Here is a 23,329-nt window from a genome sequence, read left to right as displayed (position 1 = left end):
ACTGATATTTTTGGGTTTGCCGCTTCTCTGTTGTATCAACTCAAAGGAACTAAAAATCACTTCCAAAAAATGATCTTAAATTGCTTTTTAAACCTGATCAGAAACTGCAAGAACACTAAAATTATAAGTCCCTTAAATCATGTGGGATGTAGCCTTTATTCAGCCAAACAGGAGAGCAATGAGAATAATGATTCAGTCATTACCTTCAGGCTGTAAGGGCTATTGAGATTATGGCTTTAGCTACATGGTGGTAGTTTTGGGAAAGTCAGAGACGAAACATCCAAGATCAGAAGTTACTTACACTTCTGCTCCCTGAACCAATTAGGTAAGTAAACCCAACAGAAACCCTACCTCCTTGCCAGCCGGAATAATTGGGCACAGTTGTGAAAGACGGGTGAACTGCACCATGACAGGGTGTGACGGTCATGAACCTCTGCAACTGATCACACCCCTGCCTCTGTTGAGAGCCTCCATTGTAATGGAGTCTGTGGATGAACACCCTAAATGACAAGCAAACATAATCAGACAGGATTAACTCTTGTCAGCCTTTACACTGATGTGAGTTTGCTCCAATATAGACCTGAAAATCCAGCCTAATGACTGAGGGGGAGCATTGCAGACACTGAACCCTTTCTGAGATTTGAACCTAAACAGATCTTGCAATCCTGAACTATTTTCTGCTTTCTTTCCAAAACTGACTTTAAGCTTTTGGGGGCACAAGAGGCATTAATTTTACTTCATACTCCTCTGCTCCTAGACCAAACACCAAACAGTCTGTTGCCCTCGTCTAACTGGGTGCACTGGAAAACAATTCAAGGGCATTACAGGTCACCCTCATTTGAAGAATTTATGGATTTATAATGCATTCTAGTCCAACAAAAGCTGCATCTAAGCAGTCATTCAAATAGAGGATAATAAAAGTCCTTTCCTTTTGGTAAGCTGTCTTTACTCACTGAAGGACAATAAAAGTGGTAAGTTTAAATAACATCAGGATCTCACTGGGAAACAATGGAACAAGGTAACTCACTGTTTTAGTGACGATAATATTTTTTTTTTCATAGGTTGTTATGTCTATAATAGGATTGGTTGAAAAATTTCATTGTGACCAGGTCTTTAAATGAATAGATGTTTTTCATTCAAAGTGTTTGTTTTTCATAAACTCCCTGATTTTTAATGAGAATAAAACAAAAACAAAACCCCACAAAAAGTTGTTTCTTGTGTTGAACTTCCCAGAGAAACATAAAATCTAAGATGCCTACAAGTTTTCTGAGATATCTCCGAGTTTTTAAAAAGGGGAGTCTATTACATCCTGTATGTATAGTCAGCCTGAGGACACCAGGCCTTGAAAAAGAAGGAATTAACGGACTTTCAAAAATACAGTTCCAACAAGGCATTACAATGACCAATCAAGATTTCGAGTTTTGAGCCAAAACTATTCAGCTTTTGAAGATTTTTTTGTTTGAATTTTCATCTTGAAAATACAATTTTTTAGCTGAAAATGAATATCTTTCCAAAAGAAGTTTCTTAAGACGTCATTTTTTTTCCATAGAAGGCTGAATTTTCAACCAGTTTAGTACGTTAAGCTTTGCCTTCTCTTTTCTCTTGTGTTTTGTACTGCGCCAAGAGAATTTAAGATCTGAAATTTAATTTACAGCCTTAATCTTATTTAAACATAGTTTTATTTGTGGTTGAATGCAGATACTTGGCCTGCCGTTCTTAAACTAAAACAGGTATTAAAAATAGTTTAATGAAAAACAGAGGTCTATCTCTTCAACCACTGCTTCTTCTCCAGTAACACAGAAATCTAGTGCATTATAGCAACAATAGTTAATGTTATTTCTAGGCAGTGTAGAGTGAAGGGAAAACAATGTCTAGCATTTATCTGGAATAGTCTTATGAGAGAGGACAGAGCATGATGGACAGGGGGGAGTGAAGTGCAAGACAGTATTAATACAATACTTGGGGTATATAAAGCATCTCAGAGATGTAAAGATCTCAAAGTAGTTTTACATACTTTAGCAATGTAATTTGACTAGAATAAGTTCCCTTGCGCCAATTAGGACCCTTGGTGTGGCTCTTCACGGGAAGGAGACTCTACACTGTCCCAAACAGAAAAGCTAGTGTACTGCATTAAGGGCAGGCTAGGTGAAAGGATCCATGGATGACAGCATTAACCTGCAACCTTAACAGTGCATAAAAGTAGATGCTGCAGTAAAGGCTTGGACTGATGCAATAGCTGCATTGCACACACCTGGCCAACGCACAGGTTTTGGAGTGAATTCCACTCCTTCCATAGAAGTCCCTGTAGGAGCTTAATTTATCTTGCTTTTGTATCAAATGGAAAATGCTAACGTTATTGATGAAGCCTCAAAAAGCTCCTGCATCACATGGCATTTTTTTTCAAGAATCAAAGGAAAAAGTCCAGAATTTATTGGAAGTAATTAAGCAATACATGAACTGTAACATGAGCTGTCAATCTTTTCAGGGAGTTTGTTCACAGGTACATGGTTTGGTAAACGAGAAAGTTGGAAGAGTCAAAAAGTCAAGTCAAAACCTTGACTCCAGCCACCAAGACTGATTCATGTTACATGGCTACCAGTCCTTCCGTGGTCCTTATTTTCATTAACAGCAGTCAGAGTTTTTTGTGCAGAACATGTTCCGATCAAGCAGTAGAATTCCACAGTTCATTTAAGATATTAACGAGAATATTTTGCAATAACTGGTTTTGGCTTTTTTTAAAACACTTCTTACTCAATTATTGGAAAGGTGGACAGTTGGTCATTGACCTATCCTTGTGGAAGAAAGAGAAAATTGTTTTTGTCAGAACAGTCTAGTCTGTCTTACAAAACCAGAATAATCTTGTCAGAACAGTTGACTGGATGACTTTGATTAAAATTAAGAGCAAAACTTGAAATTTTGATTTTCTTAATGTTAGCATTTTGAAGAGTTTTTATCAGCTCACAGATGAATACATAAGGAGTTCTTAACCTTGCAAAATGTAGGAGTTTGGTGGATATCCTTGGAATGACGGAATAACTTTCTTCACCATCTATATTCCAAACAAGGTTTCCTCTTGTTCAAGAGCATAACCACCAATTTACTGAAGTTTTGAAAATATGACTCTTAGAGCTTTCTGACATTGCAGGCATTATTTTATTTTGTAATAAATTTTTTTACTGGCTTGACTTCAAGAGCAGTATTGTATTATTAATATTTCAGAAAAAAAAAAAGAAAAAAAAACAGGACAATTGTTTAGATGTCAGTTTGCAAATTTATGTGATTTTTTTGTATCTGTCATTAAATATAGACTGTTAGCCTGACATCCCTCTTAGGATTTACGAAGCTTATTGATGCTTTCAGGATTATGCAATCTGATGTCTGGTAAACTGTGGAAAGCTACGGCTAGGTGGAGGAGTGCATGTCTGAAAACTAAAGGAGAACTTCAAGCAGGACTGTTGTGTCATTTACTTGCTGCAGAAAGTAATGTGATATAATCAAAAATGGTCAGGAAAGATTACTATCTTTTGGCATCAAATTTTAACACACGCAGTAAAATAGAAATTATCAACATAAAACAGATCTTTTCTTCTTTTTTTTTTTTCTTTTTTTTTTTTCTCCCCACAGTGAGTGTCCAATAAAACCCTGGAACATCCTGAGCATAAAGAACATCAACTGGATGTAAAACAGAACCCTATTTTTTGATGGTTTAGGATGGGAGGATCTTCCCTTGCAGTGGGAGGAAAAAACTGGAAATGTCACTGCTTGATCTTTATAAAGGTTTTGAACTAATATATAAAATTAAAATGAAGATAAATGAAAATGCTTGTGAAAAGCAATACTAAAGATAGGCCAGTACTATAGTAAGCATGATCCAGCAGCCTGCAAATTAATAATGTATCATAATATACAAGCACCGTGGGGAGGTCTGGAAAGTTTTAGCTTCTTGGAAGAGACTGAAAAAACTGAAAGAAAACTGCAATTTTCCTTTACAAACTTAGGACAGGCAAGGCAACGCAAGGCAATGCAAGGTAAGGCAAGGCAATGCAAGGCAAGTAAAGGCAAAAGGATTAAAGAGTATGAAGACTAATCTTTTTCAGAGGTGAAGCGGGTGAAGAGTACTGTTCCCTCTTTGTATAATAGCTAAATCAAGACTAGGATATCATTAAAAATTGCTACTGAAAAGTAAGACGAAGTTCTCCATTAAGAACTAAGATAACCATTTACTGATTGGCCCTAATGATGTGAACAATCAGTAGTTTCAAAGCCACCGCTTTTTCAGCTGCCAAGGAGTATCTTGAAACCAATATTCTAAAAGAATACTGCTCACACTATTCTGTTTCTTGACAGAAATATAACAAAAAAATGGAAGAGAGAAAAGAGAACTACTTCTTACTCTTAACAATACTTAAAAATAAACAGTAGGGGATATAACAAGACGCGTCTTAACAATGCTGGTTATATATTAAAATACAAATCACAAATTATAGTTCGCTCCAAATAATTGAGTTCATTCAGGAACTCATTTAGTGAGTTAGCAATCAAAGCCAATGCGAAGAGTCTGAGGAGGCCGTAAGACTGTTGGCCTGGAAGCTTCCAGTCCTCCTCTGTATCAGTTTTTCTTACTTAACTTCCTCACAATGCTTTGCTCTTTACCTTCTCTGCACAATTTGCTGAGATAACAGGCCAAACAATAAATATATTCTACCACCCTATATCTTCCAGCACCCACAAATTTTACGAAGCCCAGAAACCAGATCTGTGGCCATCACAAAACTTTCAGACTTCAGCGGTAGATGGAATGGAAAAAATCCTAATGCCTTTTCTTTTGTAGAGAAACGACCTGTAGATGAGCCCAAGCTATAAAGTTCACATTAATAATATCTGGATTTGATCTCATCCAAAATTTGGCAGAGACTGACTGCCCGTCTGTAATAGACTGTGTTCCCATTGACAGAATCCATGTATGAACTTAATAGCCAATTGACATGTTTGAAGAGTTATATAAAATCATTAGTTCTGCCTTCTACTTTCCTTTCAAGGCTTGAATTGAGGTTCTTAGGGCTCAATGTAATGCCATTTGAGGTATTCTGCCAGAACATCACAGACTTCCAGTAGACTGTCATATCTCCTAGCCCATGCAGATATCAGATACCTTAAGTCATATGAAGGCATGAGATATCTGTATTTCAGCAACATAGTCCCATGCTCTTGGTTTCTCCACCTACAGCCAATGGCTGTATTTATGAGACAAGTTCGGAAATGCAAATCCCATCTTTGAGTGTGGCTGATACCTCACCAATTGTTGGAAGGAAACACTGTCTTTAGGGGTGAAATGGGGTACTAATGGGGAAAAAAAAAAAAAACAAACAGTTTTTCCTATGTAATTCAGTGGTTTGCAATTAATGAAGCACTGCTACTCAGGCTACTTTCCTATGCAAATCTACTTTATATATTCATTTAAACTCAATTTCTGAGTGTCCAATATAGAAGTAATGCACTCAGAGTGAGTGGGACTCTTTGGACATATGTGTATATTCTGCTCTAAAGTCCTCACCTGCCCGCTGAATATAAGCAAATTTGAGAACAGAAGACTGGCCAGGGTTCTGTTGGCCAACACAAGACTCACTACGAATCCCTACTGAAAAATGAAGGCAACAAGCTTTTAAAACACCTTCTTTCCCCTCTTTCCTGTGTTCTTTTCTCAGTTTGCTATGATACTCATTTTGATTTTCTTCTAACTGCTTTCATACCTCAAATCTTCACATTTCGAAATAAGCCTAATTCAAAATAGTTCCAGAAAACTTCTAATTAATTTGTAATAAATGTGTAACTGGGAACAGGCAACTGGATCTTATTTTTTATCTTCAGTATATATTAAAAGCAACAGCTGGAAAATGCAACAATTAATGAGAATAAATACAAAGTCACTGAGCTGTTACTCATTTTCCTGTCTGTAAGTTACTCATTTTCCAATGCTTAGAAAAGAATGACTATTAGAATTAATGTGATTGGGCAGACACACAAATGCTTACATTTATTTCCTTTGAAAGAAAATGCTACTTTTGTTTTTTCATGCAGGCTTTTTTAACTTTAGGGCTAAGTTTTGCCGGGAAAGACATAGCACGAGGCCATTAGCCAGCTTCAGTCTGGAATGAACGTGAGCATTGGAGTACGGAATAAGGTTCATCTTGGTCTTCTGTAAGAAGGTGACTTTCAGGGAATGATCAGTGCACAGAGATCCCACTGGAACAATTGCCTCTGAGAAACAAAACAAAGCAATCTAACAAAATAGAAACCTCACTGACAACCAACATAGTTTCCATGTGAGAAAAACTCATATGTACAAACTCTTTAAAGCAGTCAGATGACAAGGCAATAAAAGCTGCATTCAAATCTTAGAATGTCACTGTCACATTAGACAGTCTCACTGGCAGACTTTGCCGTCAGATTCAAACTAAACAGACAGATAAACGCAAGGAACTATTTGGTTTAGATACAGACACATAATTACTGGTTACATTATCACTTTAAATTCTCTACTTTAGTCTGTTAAGAATGTATTCCCAGTAGGCGTTACACTAACTTTTTTCATTTGCATTTGCAGCCAGTCTACACTAGACTACTCTGTGCACTCAGCATTCTCCCAGCTGGTGTTTTGAGAATGAAACTCCTGTCCAGTTGAGTCCTGTGGGGCTAATTGATAAAATCTCGTAACAGATTTTTAAAGCCTTGAATCTGATGGTCTGTAGTAAAATGGCAGCAATAAAACACTACTCTGTTGTGTCAGAAAATTAAATAAAAAGCTATGTGTTCCTTCCATGTGCGCACAGCCAAAGCCAAAGATGAAGATGATTCTACATTACCAGAATACCCAGGTACAGCGGCTGAAATCTAGACACTCTTTTAGTCACTAAAGCCATAGTTTGAGGAGACGATGAATTCTGATTTAGGATTCTTCATTCTAGATGAAAAATGTCATAATCACATGACCCACTACTTTTTGCGTAGATGCGTTAAGAATTTTGACAACCTGACTCTGCCTCAGCAGGCTTTATGCCAGAATAGGGTTTCCTCTGGGCCAACTCTATTTTATGCTGGATCATGTAGGACTTGTCCTCTAGCACCTGCTTAAAGCACATAAGCATAAAGCTGGCAGAGAGCATGAAGCTGGCACAAGCATGAAGCTGGCACAAGCACTACATCACGTGTCGGCGTCTGATCCAGATGAACTCCTGGGTGAACTAGTAGTGTGTAGTCAGAATATGAATGGTTGTTCAACCACTGTCTGGGAGTTCCGCCATTGACTGCCAGGGGCCCTAAATTTCTACCCGCTCATTTCATGTGTTTAAAATGTAACATATGAATCAAAGTCAAGTTCAGTAAAGTATAAAGAAATGCGACAATTTCTTCCTGTTGTCTATTTTTCCAGTCATATCAGATTATCAACAAAACAAACACCAATTTTTCAATCACTTTACAATGCTTATTAAATAAACTACACAACTGATCAATGAACATATAAATCATTAGTGTTAATAATGCCATACTATTCAGTCTATAAGGAAACACAATACAAAAGTACTAATAATAAGAGACTAGAACTGAAAAGTAAATACATTAAACTGTATTGTGTCTTAGTCAATAATACGTTATTTAACCTTGGCTCTTTTAACTTGAATTATATTATCATCAGAATCTCTAAAGACCTTAAACACGTATGTAACTACATTCCAGATTATGGATGACTTTTTGCATCCTGTATTTGCAAAATTAATGACATTTTATACCGAGTATTATTTATTCTCATTCGTGTGGTGTACAGATTGTACTTAGAAATTACTCAGTACTTAAACAATTTTTTTTTTTAACATTAACAATATTATCTTACCCTATATTAAACTCACTCTATTTATTTTTCATGGAAGTGCTCCCACAACAAACTACAAGTTTAGCTAAATTCAAGATAACAAAATGAATCCTAAACTTCACTGGCCATTGTGAAAAGGATTAAACTACCCTTTCTTTGCCTATACTCAAACTCAAAAAAGGGCATTCATCCTTTGAAAAACGTCACACTTGGTTCCCAAGAATCCCACAAGGATAAAAGCTACTGGTAGAACAGATGTAGCAAGGAGAACCTAAGAGATCTACAGTCCAACCTGAGCTCTCCTCAAGGAACTTCATTTTTCCTGTTAGATGATGGGAAAGTATCTGCACTGTTATGTAGTGTTCTCCACCCACATCAAAGTTGCACCTAGCCCTGAAGCTATAGTAACTGGCAACTACTGAAGACATAGTCCAAAATATCCAGTTTCTTCAAGACAAAAACCTTCTGTCCTCTGGTCTTTATAAAATTCAAAAGCTCTAAAAGAATACTACCTGCATTTTAAACTGATTCTGAGGTGAGATAAAGTTCATCTAAAGTCTAGATACCTTCATACAGGCTAGAAGCCTAAACTAGTCACTGCACTCAGTGAGGTCCATCTATCTAGTTATCTAGCTAAGTACAGGTGTTGGCTTTACGATGAGGTGGGTTGCTCTCTGGGCTCCACTCACTGCGCTGTCTGCATCTCCACAAACTACAGCAGGAGTTTAGACACTGAGTTCACATACAGACAGCAGCGTGTAGGTGGCTACATTTGGATATCTTAACCAGAATCCATATAGTTCCATGTTCAGTTCCTTCAATGCATTTCTGTTTATTTTCGATAGCTGTTGCTATAATTCTTAATTTTTGTCAATCTGATGTGGTGAACCCACAATATTTTCTGTGAAATGGAGGAAGCAATGAGGAGTGCATGAGTAAAAAAGAAATACAGAAGAAACAAAAAATTCACAGAATATGTGCAAAGGTACCAAGGCATGTGTATAAAACATAATCTCAGCAAACACTATGCTATTTTAGCAACCAGATACATACCTTTTTTTTTCTAATTCTTGAAAGAAAAAGTCTTTACAAAAAATTTGAAAATCATCTTCAACATACAAAAAGAACTAAAATGGACATGTTTCTACCCAAATCCACCACTCTAAACAGAGCTATTGCTACATGGCCCGATGTTGATGGGGTTTTTGCCAGCAGTAACTTTGTCATCAAAAGCTAATAGGTTAAATACCACTCTACAGATGCCTTTAGCGAGCAGCAAAGGCCTACTTCTTTGAATCAACAAAAAGAATATGCACTAGAAGTCATTACAGAGTATAGATATGTAATCCAGTAATTTCATGCCCTGCATCTCTAAGTCTGCCAAATGTCATTACTTTGTGCTAAATTACTTTAGGCTTATTTAATCAAATGAGAGCACTGGATAACTAATATAAACTAGAATTTCCTGAGCCATTATTTTTTATCTTCCAAAACCTAAAAGCTTATGCTGATTTTACTGGCTAATTGTAACTGGCAGGTCATTTGCAGAGTAGCAAAAGCAAGCCACTTTAGGATGAGTACAATAAATTCAATGTATTCATTTGTGATCCTTAACTCACAAAAACATCCTCCTAAGGAGGTTGATTTCTCAGGTCAATACAAGTTTCCTTATGACCATGACTTGTTGACCATGACATAGTGGGACATATATTAAGGTAAAAACTAGAAAAAATAAAAGCAATACAGACTAAAATGGTCAGCTTTTAAGTAGGATGTTTGGAGTTTGCTGAAATTTTTAGCATTCTTATTTTTCTTTAGTTATTTTCTATGGGCAGGGCTAGGTCATAGTGTTACCTGTACCAGAAGAATTTCTTTGAAAGCACTTGGGTTACTATAGAACAGGAAAAGAAAATTTAGCCCGTTAACAATGAATTTGGTTTCATCTTTTGTTTTATAAATGCAGGTCATATGCCAACGTAAATTCTCCTCATTTTACTCAGACAAATGCATTTCAATAATCTTTCTGGTGTTTGTACGACCAAGTCTGAATCAGAGTTTGCTAAGCAAACTGAGTAAAGAAGACGTCTGTATTTATCCTTTATACTGAAGCCTGGGTGTCCAAAGGTGCTTAGTTTACAATCCAGTGGATTCAGTCAGGAGGTCCTTCCTATTCCATACACGTAGCAGCCCAGGGTTCATTTTCTGTGGATGTTCCCAAAAGCCTTGGCATCACTCTGAGTGAGAGGTAATAAGGGGAAAATCTAACCTATTTTTTTCAAGACCTTAAAAGACCTATTTACTGAGTATCAGTGAGGCTCAGCCACCAAAACAACTTATAAATATACAGTCATTGACACACATTATATTTTTGGAGTCTAGAAGAGAGGTACTGCCTAGCACAACTGGTGAAGACACTCTTTTTAGCACTTAGATTCATCTTGATTGATTATGTCATATTGCATACACAAGAGAAGTTGCAGCAGGGAGAGCAGTGGTCCCTTCTGGCACATCAGGTTTGCCTACAAATTAAAGCCAAGCTGGCTACATAGTGTCTGCTGACTTACTTCTGCTAGTCCGGGTATGGCACCACAGACTGTGGCATGTGCTAGCCCTGCAGAGATCCTCTGTACATAGCACAGTTGTGAGCAAGTCCTGTTGTTAGGAAATCCAGCACAGTCATGCTTTTGATGCTAATGTACCATGGGCTAGCAATCATAAGAAAGGTAGACTATGCTTCTGGTTTATCTTCCTTTGTAAATATGTCTTTAGATGGACAGAAAGTTAAAAGTTCCCAGTTATAAACACACCTTTTCTTTGGCATTTTTCTAATTTGTGGGTGTGGGTGTGTGCGTGCACACGCACTTTGGCTTCCAGCAGGTGCGTTATAAACGCAAGAATTCTTGCTTTAGATCTAGTCTCTAGCACTGTAAAAATTAAATAAACACTCCTAAAAGTGGCTTATTTCTATACACATTTTACACAACAGAAATCCCAAAGGAATTCTGTTCTTGCTAACACTGACTAAACAAATGACAGAATAAATCTCCAGCACACAAAGTGTTTGCTTCAAACTCTTGTCTACATTCTGTTTAAGGTCCTTTCCTTAAGTGCCTACTGAAGTATCAAGGAGAAGAAAAAGTATTAATAATTATTGCTTTGATGTTAAAAATAGTTTATATAAAGGAATCTGTAAACCTCTTAGTAAGGATATGTCTTTCATATGGTGACTGCTTGTCTTTTTAAATCCTTTTGGGCCTTAATTCAGTAAAATGCTTAAGCACGGTACCTGACGTAAAGCACAACCTCAATTTCCACTGGATCTGAAGTGTGCTTCTGAGTGATTTACTGAGTCGTAGCCTGTATCATTAATGTTTCCTTTCAAATTAAACATTTTTTCCATAGAAAAAGAAACCAGGATACTCAAGATTCCGTAAAGTTTGCTACACATCACCCCAAAAAATAAGAAAATACAAGTAAATAACAAAGAGGCAGAGAATTAGAGAGGATGCAAAAAATAAATGTCAGATCCACTCACAGACACAAACAAATGTAAGCCAGAGATTTTGTGGAGTAAGGTCAATTTACACCTAGTAAAGCCTGGCCAAAAATACGTCCATATAAAAGGAACATATGGCGCATGAGTCTACAAAATCATTACAATGCAAATCATTAAGTCACTATCATATGATGAGAGCAGAAGCATAATGGTTATTAAAATGGCTTTCACATAAATGCCTTCAGTTCTAACAAGGCTTAATGCATGTCTTCACAGGAGCCTTACCTGAGCTTTTATTAGTTTTGTTTTGTCTACTCTTTACTTGCTCAGTCCATAATGTAGGATAACGAGAAGCAATATCTAGAAAAAAAACAGCAGAACAAAGTTCGCAAATGTTACAATTTTTTTAAAAGTTACTAACAGCTGAATAGTAAGTGGCTACTTTTAAAGATACATGGATCTAAAAAATAAAAGGGCGCACTAATTTCTATTAGAAAGTTAAAATCTTTATATATGCAAAGGCATGAATAGTTCTTTCCATACCCAATTCATACAAAAAGTTGAAATAAATACTTGTAGACTAAAATTATGTTTAATTAGAATAAACATCTCCCAATGTGGACTCAAAATACGTAATAACTTCAGATTCTGTGAGATTTGCAGTGAGTGGTAAGGCAGCCACAATATAGGACTATCATTGCACGTAGTCTTTGAGCTTTCCACGTACAGAGCACTGAATTTCCCCAGAGGCAAATAAGCCTGACAAAACATCAACCTTAACATTACTAGGCAATATGCTGAAGACAGAATTTACCCTTTAACTTCCTTATTTGGCCATACAGTTTTAATCTGCACTCTAGCTCGAGTTTAAAACCTGTCTCTGCCCTGTGCAGTGACAATTAACATTGCTAAATAACATTGCTCTGTAACTACAACATCGCCTCAAAATCATCACATGAAATTCATTGCTTGTAAGTAAAGGATCTATTGTATTTGCTTTCTCTGGAAAAAGGTTCAGATGCTTTCAGTTTCTTGCAATTTCTTCCAACTGCTCCAGCAGTTACCTTAACTTTCAGGTAGCATTTGACATTGTGGTATATGGTTCATACTGCATAGTTCAATACTGTACTGTTAAATTCCAGTTGATGCTTACCTTCTTCATCACCTTGAGGCTGAGTCTCCAGCGCGGGAGCTGAGGCATCATCTGAATTCAGAATGGAAAAGATTTGCAAGGAGACTACAATTATGAGAGTAAGCTAAATAAGTGTACATACGTGACTGATACTAATGATTTGCACATAGCCCCGGCCGGTAAACAAACAATAATTTAAACATTATTTGTAGGTACTACACAGCATAGATATATGACATCTACAGACGAAGGATTATAAATGGATGGTTTTTGAGGTATGGCTGATGAAATGATTACAGGGTCTTTGATGAGGCATGAAGTGATCAGGTCACTCCCTGGACACTAACTCTTCATTTTTAATGCTGCATATTGATAACTACAGATTATAACTGATCAAATCAGCATTTCTAAAGAATTACATAAATGTATAGAAGGGGTAAGACCTGTGAAAGCAAACGCAGTCTGGGGTGAACAGGTGGCTGCAGACATGCTGACACCTTAAAATGAAAGGAGAGTTTCTTTCTGCACAGCAGGATCTATTTAACAGTCAAGCTGATTTTATAAGCAAGATTCACAGATTAAAGAACCACAATATTGTTTGCGTAGTTCTTATCCTCCAGTCAGCCATCTCCGTCCATCCACTACCAACAATCACTGCAAGAAAAGAGGGAGGAAAATTTACAGAAATGATAAGAGGATATGGATAATTTTAGATTCAGTAAAACACAGTGGAAGTAGTGCTGGAAAAGAAAAATTCAATATGAAAAATTATTTAACTTAGCATTCTGTGAGAAAGAATGGTACTCAAAGGCCAATCTTTACCTTATTACCTTTTTACTATTTAAAATTATTTCAGGTATTGGGTAAATATGACATAGTAGGCCTTGCCAGTATGTACTTTCCAGTCATTGCTGTTTCCTGTAGTTTGGAGCTAACTCCAAGACCAAGATGTCCCGCAGTGAACAGCATCTTCCGTGCAAAGGTTTTACTAGCATTTATCGCAGTTTCATAATTGATCTCAGACCAACATAGTTTCCAGATTGTTTTCCTGACATTTTCATAGAAGCTGGAACGGAAGGTAACTGAGAAGCTTCCTTTTGCATGTAGCTCTACTGGGGTAAAAGTGAGCAGCAGCTATAAGGCTAATACTCTACCTGTTTCCATTCTTTCTTGCTACTGCAATTCAGAAGTCTCCTCCCGGTCTCTTTGTTGTCACCATCACAGTTTTTTTTTGTAAATCTGTATTGTCTTTATGCAAATCATGCAGAGGATCTGGAGGCACTCTGACCTTCCTCTGGATGCCACAGTCTAGTTCGCAGCAAATACAGATACCAAGTAAACACAGATAGCAGGTAAAACCAAATCTGCAGCCATGGAACACTAACCTCCATGCTTTTCATAAAACCAAAGCAGCAGCAATAGAAAAATATTTTCACTGCAAAATGTTTTAACAAAAGCATAAGGAGACTTCTTTTAAGAATGCTCATTCGTCATGTTTACACAATGACAGGATACTTTGCTCGAAGATCATAGCAGGCTGTCACTTCTCATTAGCTTTGCTAACATTTTTGTGGTGTCCTCTGGGTGGTGGAATAAGACCATTGATTAATTTCAGAGAGGCCATCAAGTATCCTAGCGTACTGAGAATCAAGACATACATTTAGATCATCAATCAGTATGTGATTCAGAAAACCCAGATTTCAAAGGGTAGTTTATGGTAGGTAAATATATACCAAGAGTTAAGCCAGAAACTTGGTTTTGGGTTTAAATGACATTATTCTAATCATCTTTTGGTACACAATTTTATTCGTGACACATTTGATCTTATGTTATTACCTGAAATTTAGATATAATGCTGCAATTTTAGCAATTATCAAGCCAAACAAAATTAGTCTCTTGAACTTCGCTCAAGTAGCATTTAAAACAGTTTATGAATTTTTTTTTTTTTTCAAAAACAACTCAACAGACATTTAATGGTTGAGTTATAAAACTGGCCTCAGATTTCCCTATTCGAAAATAAAGAAAGAGTTTAGCTTTTGGTCGTCAACGAACCAAAGATTTGGTATAGGATATCTGTATAATATAAAAGATATTAACTGCACTCTAGAACTGGAGGAGCTACAACAGCTCTTGAACTACTCTTAAACTGTAGGAAGACACCCACATTAATTTTCTGTTTGCACTCTGTCAGGTACATCTTGTTTTCATAAAAACCTTTTGTGTTAAGAATGAAGAGGCATATGGCATTTTATTACTGTTCAACATTCAATAGAGAGTCACAATTGCAGTGCAGTCCATCTTCACGTTAATTAGGTATCTCACAGGTTAATTGCATAGGTCTTCCCAGCTGGCACATGCATATCAGTCCATGTGCTCACATTTAAACAGAAACCATTCTGTTTGCTGTCAGAGTTCAGTTATCAAGAACATAGTCCTGCAGTCAGCTAAGAAACAGAAAAAAAGGGATGTGATCCCATCTCTGACACCTGTGGATTTCAGACAGTCTGAATATTTTCCTTGGCTAGAGGAGGGAATTGCGGTGCCAGGGAAGATACATTAGGAATTATCTTTTAAGCTTTATTCCTGTTTGGTTTAATGTGAAAATTTGCAAACATGCAAACAGAGCTCCTGACCCCCAAAATCTGCAGCTGGAAATTTTCTTTCACTCTTGGAATACCCAGAGAAAGCGAGGTGCACAACTGCAACAGATATGGCCCGCTAGGTCATCTTCTCCTGTGAGTCTCTGCGGGACATCTTGGAAGAAGAGACTGTCTCAGGCTAAGTCTTTGCTGTCTCTTGAGTAGAGTCCTCAAGACCATGCTTGAAGGTCTGGAGTATGTCCTCTGCAGCAGTGAAAACGTCATGAATCTGCCTAGCAGGTATCCCCATCCAGGCACCCCTGGTTAGTCCACAGGAACACGCAGAGGAAAGACGAGCAGGGAGTTTTACGGTTATTTCAAAAACTACCGCTGTGACCTTTGAAGTTGAGCTACAAAATACTTTTTACTACACTAGCTGTGAAGCCGAAGCACAGCTCTTTAACTAAGATAGTTGATTCTGTTCACTACTCTGTGATGGTCTCTAAAGAGGTTGTGATGTTTCTGACAACATGACTTTATTTAAAGCATAAGGCAGTGACTGGCTGGAAGAAGGGTGGGGAGAGGAAGGTAGCAGCATCTGAGAAGAGCCAGGGACCACCTGGGAACCAGGTCAGCAGCCCTTCATGCTGCAGGCTTGTGCTAGACAATAAAAATAGGGCACGAGTAAAATGCAACTATGTCACTTTAGACTCAAATACATGTGAAGTGAAGGGAGATTTGATAAATTGTGTTCATTTCAGTTCTTTGTTCTATGATCATCCAGGGTTCAGCAGCTCAGCTGCCACAGTCGCAAACAAAAATAAAGGGTTCCAGACAAGTTTTATATATAGAATAGTTCATTCAGTTCAAAGCTGAAAATGAAAGTCCTGACCTAAAGCAAATGGGTAACTTAAGGTTAGTGGAACCCACAATTTGTCTGGAAATACATGAAGGAACAATTTTCCAGTACTTGTAACTATTAGCCTTTAAAGAAGTACTGATTTGCTTAACCTAACAGCACAATAGTTTATTTAAATGTTTGGTATATTACAATGCTGCAAAAGTTCCTATAAAAAAAAAAAAAGATTATATTTACAGTGCACCAAACTAAAGATAGTCATTATCATAGCATGAATATGAGTAACTTCTTTAAAATTAATTTATGTCAGTGTAACTGACAGCAACCTTTAGTACGTTATTTTTAGATAAATTTAAAACTCTTGTAAGTGTTTAAAGAGTGTAAGCTTTAATTTTGTTTAAAGCACAGACATCACCCTCATTTAAATCTACCAGCTATGCTGGAGTCTCATCAGATTTTGTCCTGCCAACAAGATATACACCATGATCTATCTCTAACAATAACAATCATCTGGCCATGAATGTAAGCCATCAGATGAATTAATCACATATAGAGCAAAGTGCTGGGTCCAAGATCACTCAAGCAGTGATTGTTATGGAAATAAAGTGAGGACTTCTGAGATTTTGGGACTGCAGAATGCTGTCTTTATCAAACAGACAGAATAATCTGTCCTCCAGGGCAAGCGAACAGTATGGGAAAATATTTCAGAGTATAGCTATGGGAAGAAAAGTTATTTTCCAAACAGCACAGAATAGAAAAGTCTGTAGGACCCAGATTAGCAAAACATAATGTCTATGCATATACAGACAAATACATGCATACATATATATCTGTTTATACTCGTAAGTTTACTAAATATCTACAATGTAGACATAAAATGAATAGCATGTATGCATGTATACATATTATAGATGCAGCCATATAATATATGATGACTATATATTGGTAATTTAAACCAATGGAAAATCACAGTGGTGTATCGCACAGATATTTTAGTTTCTATTTAAAGGCCAACTAAGATATTTACCTGTTTTCCCTGCACCTTCTCGTTGTGGTAGCTTCTCACTCACTGAACCTGCAATTGGAAAAAGGAATTAACCAGAAAAACATTATTTTCACTTTTAATATGTTTTCTAAGGAGCATAGTTCAGCTTTAATTATTCATTTCTGTTTATTACAGCAATAAATATCAGCAAATTCTTCCCTTGCAAACCAAAGATTTTAGCTTTGCCTAGCTTCTGCATTTGCGTACGACAGATTTACTGTCAGGCGCTACTTCTTGGCCACCATAGAACCTGAGAAAGAGATAACATTAAACACTACATAGACACAAGTGCAAGAACATGCTCACATGCTGCAAAGTCAACGTCTCCCTTCTCCACTGACCCAGCAAGGACAGGTCCTACAGTAAGACGCATCACCCCAGCACTACTCCCTCACCGTTCCTTGTGCAGGGCAGCACCTTCCTACACACAGAGTCTTGCCCATGCACCTCAGCTGCTCTGTAGGCCTTCTCCAGCCTCTATCCCAGACCTGGCTCATATTAAAAACTGCCCCTTTCTGCTTTAAATACCTGATGCAAGGCCCTCTGGAAACTCTACTCTGGTGTGGAAAAGGGTGCGTGTTGGGGGAGGCAGGGACAGCACCTTATTCTGAGTTTGAGCCTGAGCTGGCTGCAGGAGACATCCTCAGAGCTGTGGCCCTTCGGAAAGCAGACAGTAGTGGTGGGAAAGGAGTTAGGAAGTTGGCAGGAGACATGTTTCAACAGTTTATTCTACCAGCCTGGACTCCAACCCAGCATCCAGTCTTGATTCCAAATCATAAAGAAATGGAGAATCCACTGGTTTTCTTAGTAGTTTTTACAAGAGTTAGCTGTCCTTAGGGTTTTAAATAGAAATATTCCCTTGTTTCTCACTTATGTCTCATTATTACAACCGTTCGTAAGATTCTAACTCCTAGAGACTTCTCATCTTTAAAAGTGGTATTTTTCTCTCTGAAGAGAAAATTAAAAAGCATAATGTCTATGAATTCTTATCACATCATCTCTTCTTACATACACCTGTATTAATGGGGGGGGGGAGAGAAGTGAAAACATCTGACATGCTCAGAAGTGCGTGAAATAGTTTGGTTGTTAATTTATTTCCCTCTGGAATAACAAAATCCACTGGGTTTAAAACAAAACACACAAAAAAATCAATCCTTGCAGCACAACAAATCTGTTCTAAAACAACAATATAAATAAGAGAACCCACTAAATCACAGGCCTTGTTTACCATGCTGAACTGATTGTTACTTCAGCATGAAGTTTAGACACAGGAGTTTGCCAGAGGGAAGACAGTTAACATCACAAACTGGGCTTGCTGATTTTAAAGCCTGCATAAAAGAATACACAACAATGCAACCAAGCTGGTATTACCTTTGGACGGATTCAGTTTTTATACATCCATATAAAAAATATTCTACTTTAGACTTGTTTCCTTTTTTGGTGGTACTGTATTTTGATTGCATCATGTTTGAATCACTAGAAATTCAATATACTTAGGGATGCATCAGCATTAATTCAGACAGGAAAAAATAAAGCCATTATCATTGTAGGAATTACATCCAAGGGTGTTTGGGATAGCTTGCTCTAAATAGGCTGCCATACTAATCCATGTTGCTCACTCTGAAGAGGAGGCAGATTCTTACATTTACGCTAGCTGAAGACCGATCTGAGCTTTTTGATGCTTGGCTTGAATTTGATAAGAGGCTTAGCTTGAACTCAAATGAGATGTTCCAGTTTTAGAAAGTACTGCATACAAAATTACAGGTTTTTCTAATTGCGCTAAATACCAGTGACCCAATCTTTCCTCAAATTTCATCCAATTAAATTAACTCTGTAGTTTCTCAATTTAATTTTGATGCACGGGAGTATAATTTTAATTCTCTTGCAAATACAGAGATTTTAGGTCTGAGTCTCATCCACAGTAAAGTTTTACATCAATTTGTGAGTAGAATTGAGGTCTGAGCATGTGGAATTTGTGTGATGAACTGTCACTGATAGTCCTTTTGCACTAAAAGGAAAGTTAAGTAAAGCCTCAGTTGGACATCAGTGTTGTGTCTCTATGTACATTCAGAACAACTATTATAAATTGAACTTAAAGTTCAGTTTATACCTAATTGATTTAACACAGTGGTGAAATTTATACAATATTCCATATATTAAAACAAAAGCAGAAAAAACTTTCCAGTTAGCATCAACACCAAGATGCCTTCAGATTACTCCATTTGTATGTGAAATGGTGAGAAATAATGACTATATGATATTCAAGTACAGACAGCAAGAATTGAATTCTATTATCTATGCTTTGCTTGGTTTTTTTAAACCTAAATTTTGAAGGAAAATTGATGGACAGAGGAAGAGAGTGGCATTCACAAAGGCTAACTTTATCATAGTGAATCTATTTTCACTATGAAATTAGACTAATGCTATGAAAATTAGGATAACTGGGCTAACATTACTTTTTTAATAGTCTAACAAAAATATTTACAGGATTTCCTACAAAGGGCAATCTGTGCCTTTCACATAGTTGCACATGAAATTTTCAAATTTCTGCAGCAGAAACTTTTCTTTTCTCCAAACTGGGGGCGAGGAGGGGTTATTGAGCTTGTATCAATTTTTTCTACCATTTTCTGAATACGCTTGAGCTAGAAGTACTTCTAGCTTAAATAGTGATAGGAAGTTGCACTTGTAAGTTTCTAGGAAATTGCATCTTCAATACTCACGATGAATGCACACATTTTCAGCTAGGCAAGAAACAGAAACAGCAACTTATAACTTATTTGAAAGTTAGGAAATACAATCAGCTTTCAAGTTTTCAGTGTGCTGTAAACAACCAAATCACCACATAAATATATTTATGGAAGGGGACATGGCAAGGAGGGTTATCGATTCAGGAGCATTATTTTAACAAGAAGAATTTAGTACCATTCTAGTTTGTACATTTCCTTAGCCATCTATACATTTATGTTTCTAAAGAATTAAAAAAAAAAATGCAGAAATATTTATGCCTTAGTTTATTGCAAACCCCACAATTCTGCCCACTTTCAGTCTAACAACTTCTGAGGCACAATAAATCTTCCAGGGAATGTGATGTGAGTTTTGTGGCTTGTGATTTCAGCATATCTGTTTTCTATAGTTCTGATCATATGTCACTGGGCTTTAAAAGAAAAGGTGAGAGTCTACTATTACTCAGTTTAGATAATGAATTCTGATATTCTGCTACAGAATATTTAACACATAACCACTGAATGAAGATATCAAGAAACAAGACAGTAAACTTCCCATGTTGTTCCGTATTTCACATATGTGTGTGTCTGACTGTATTTATCAGCAGAGTACTATGTCTTAGGACAGAAGAACTAGAAAATTCAAGGATGGATGTTTTTCCCACCTAACAAAAGCAATATAATGTAAACTAAAAAAGTTTATTGCCTTCCCAAATATATTCATTTTCATCATATTGTCTGATGATAATACTATACAGACAGGAAGAGTTCTGAATATCTAAACATACCTGAGTTCTGGCTTTAAAAGATGATCAGGGCATCTTAATTGTAAGGTAGCAAAAGTACTGCACAGAATAATAAAACATTTGCTCGTACATCTACGATCTCACTGGCAGAAGCCCAGAAGAGTTAATATGGCATAAAAAACCTACAATAGATGAACATTTTCCATGTATTTTCCAATGATAACACCTGCTTCTCAATTTCTGTCCCATTTCCCAGGACTCAGTGCCTGTGGAATTTCTGCAGTTCCCTGTGGTGCTGATAACAGAGATGGGGAGTTGTAAAAATGTCTTTTTTATGTCTAGTGTTCTTTAGTGAAAGTATTGGGAGACATTCATCATTTTTAAGGAGCTTTCTTTTTAATGCTGTCATGGGAATGTGTTTGATTTACTTTCCTTCTCACCACTGCTCCTGCAACAGAGGAGATTATTTCCATGGAGTGGAATGGCACTCCAAGATTTATCATGTGTGTTTTAGCAGTACCAAGAGTTGGTGCAGGAATAACTGGAAAGGATGGAAGAGCCTCTTTCAGGTAAATATGTAGTAATTGAAGGAAAGGTTTTACATAAATCAGTTGGAGAGTCCTGCATTTTTTAATGCTGCTGATAACCTTCATCTTTCCACACCTTGTGCCTCTAGCGAAAAGATAGCTTCAATAAGAGCAACCAGAACACCACAATGAGCAAAAATTGGTTCATACAGCTAGTTACATTAAAAGTACACGTGACACTTTTCTGTTCCAGGACCCGAGATAGCTTTAGGAAGCATCATGTTATGCAGCTGACCCGTATTAACAGTTAGATAAACTTAGAGGTTGTTTCACCTATCCAATTTCACACAGTAAATGTGAAGCACGGATAGGGGATGCAATTGGGAAACCAAACTCCTAACTGCCCATCCTGAATTCTGTTCCATATATCCTCTATTAAAATCCAAGTTCTTCCAGATTGTCGTGCTTTTCTTTCCTATTTCTGGATATTCACTAAAGTCAAAGGCGGTTCTACTGGGAGAAAAAGTAAGGCAAGAAATTATCCCATAGTTTAGGAACAGCACAGTTGATTAGACATGTATTCAAACCTTATCTGAAGTTACTGAAGAACTAACCTAGAATTGAAAACAAACACTGAAAGAGAAATTTTCACACATTCCACGGTATCACATTTCCTAAGAGAAAATCATTACAAAAGCATGTTCACAATTGTCTCTACCTGCTATTTTGATTGTCTGTCCACGTTTTGCTCTAAAGGCAAAAGGTGGCAAAAACTGATACTGGGAGAAAACAGTCTGGCACATGCAAACTGAAAAATTTGCGTTAATGTCTTTAGAATAGCTATAGCATCATGCCTGCAGAATACACAGAAGCAAGTGAAAATACATAAACATGCTGATGTCGGGATGCCACCGCTACAGAAGATCTGCCTATCTGCAATATCAAAAAATAGCAAGGCAATGCCTGCCACGCAGTGTATTAGACTGACTAGGGACAATAGTGTTAAAGAAATTGCATCTCTGAAATACTAGTTAAGACAGGAGTACATCTACTTAACTTGATCATCATTCCTGTGCATAGTGGTACTGAAGGAAAAGTATGAAAGAGAATCAGTGGTGATCTGGAAAACATCAACAGTCCTTCTAGGGGAAAAAACTCTGTTATCCTAAACAGATGGCAATTTTGAACATATACTGGGAAATGGGTGCAGTTGTGCTTCAGGCTTTCGTTCTCCAAAATAAGAGCAAAGTTTTGTCTTATTATACCACACAACTTTCTGAGAAAATCTGTACCTGCCTTTTCTGCTGAACAAGGTTTCTCCAGACCTCTTAAAAAGCTGATCCTTTAGCCACTATTACTGCAAAATCCCCTAGCACCCTAAATCTATTTCCCAACTCTGCTCTAGCTGGACTTCTTTCCTGAGGGACAAAGGAGAAGTGGTGAGCAGTGAAACATGAGAGCACTGATACAAGCAGGGGAGGAAATGTGCAGAGATAATCCCAAAGGATCTCAGAAGAATTGGAAAATTACTCATGATTTTCCATGAGGTAAAATCAGACTCTGCATACTCACCTGGGCCCTGGAGCAGTCTATTTATCTCTGAGCTACTAAATTAAAATCAAGTGCTGCTCTTACCTTCTCCTTAGCATTTCTTTAAAACAAACTCCCCTTACCACCCCTTCAAAAATGAGCTGAAGTAGTCTGGCAGTTCATGTGCTAGGCACATGAATATACCTTTGAGAGGAACTGGGTCTGGTTCCCGTAGAGGTAGGATAATCCTCATCAATCTATTAAATAACCTGGAATTACACTGCAGCTTCTCCTTGATAATACTGAATACAAACAGAAGTGAAAGTACAGTATCTAACTCAGCAACATTTTGAGCCAAACATAATGCCATATGTTGTGACACATCTGCCAAACAATTACTTGTTGAACTTACTTTCAGCATAAGCATAACCCCTTTTTCACTGATGTCAGTGCAAGAGCAGAAGCTACAAATTGATATTGCAGAGAAAGCAATGAAGGTATGCTTTCAGAGAAGCCCTGGCTCTGGACATGCAAAAGCACCTCTGCTCAAGAACGCACTGAAGCACAAAAATGTTATACTAACCATGTGTCTTCTGAAGATGCGATCCAGTTATAAATAACAATCACACTAAAATTAATGCACATTTTTCTTTATTTTAAGGCTTACGAATATTTTATATTATTTTTCACAATTGACTGACATTCCACAGTGACTTTTCAGACTGGATCAAAGGATTAGTCTGAAGAGTACTTTCTGGCTAAAATTCAGCTACAGACAAGATGCATGGAAGATTCAGCAAATCATTTACACTTAAAAGTGGAATT

At 37.1% G+C, this 23,329-nt stretch overlaps 1 protein-coding gene across 1 annotated transcript in view; it reads right to left on the bottom strand.

The window, feature by feature from the left end:
* SMOC2 (SPARC related modular calcium binding 2) overlaps positions 1-23,329 on the bottom strand; it is a 148,024-nt gene that overhangs the window by 59,954 nt on the left and 64,741 nt on the right. The window contains exons 5-7 of the mRNA XM_086627135.1: positions 16,961-17,008; positions 12,517-12,600; positions 11,649-11,723 (exon numbers count right to left, since the gene is read on the bottom strand). Of these exons, the coding sequence (XP_086483261.1) occupies positions 11,649-11,723; positions 12,517-12,600; positions 16,961-17,008 (207 nt within the window). The remainder of the gene's footprint in view (positions 1-11,648; positions 11,724-12,516; positions 12,601-16,960; positions 17,009-23,329) is intronic.

This window comes from Tauraco erythrolophus, chromosome 2 (assembly GCF_009769465.1).
Source record: "Tauraco erythrolophus isolate bTauEry1 chromosome 2, bTauEry1.pri, whole genome shotgun sequence".
Classification (NCBI taxonomy): Eukaryota; Metazoa; Chordata; class Aves; order Musophagiformes; family Musophagidae; genus Tauraco; species Tauraco erythrolophus.
Note: the sequence above shows the minus strand (reverse complement) of the source record. Positions and strands in the feature narration are given on the sequence as shown.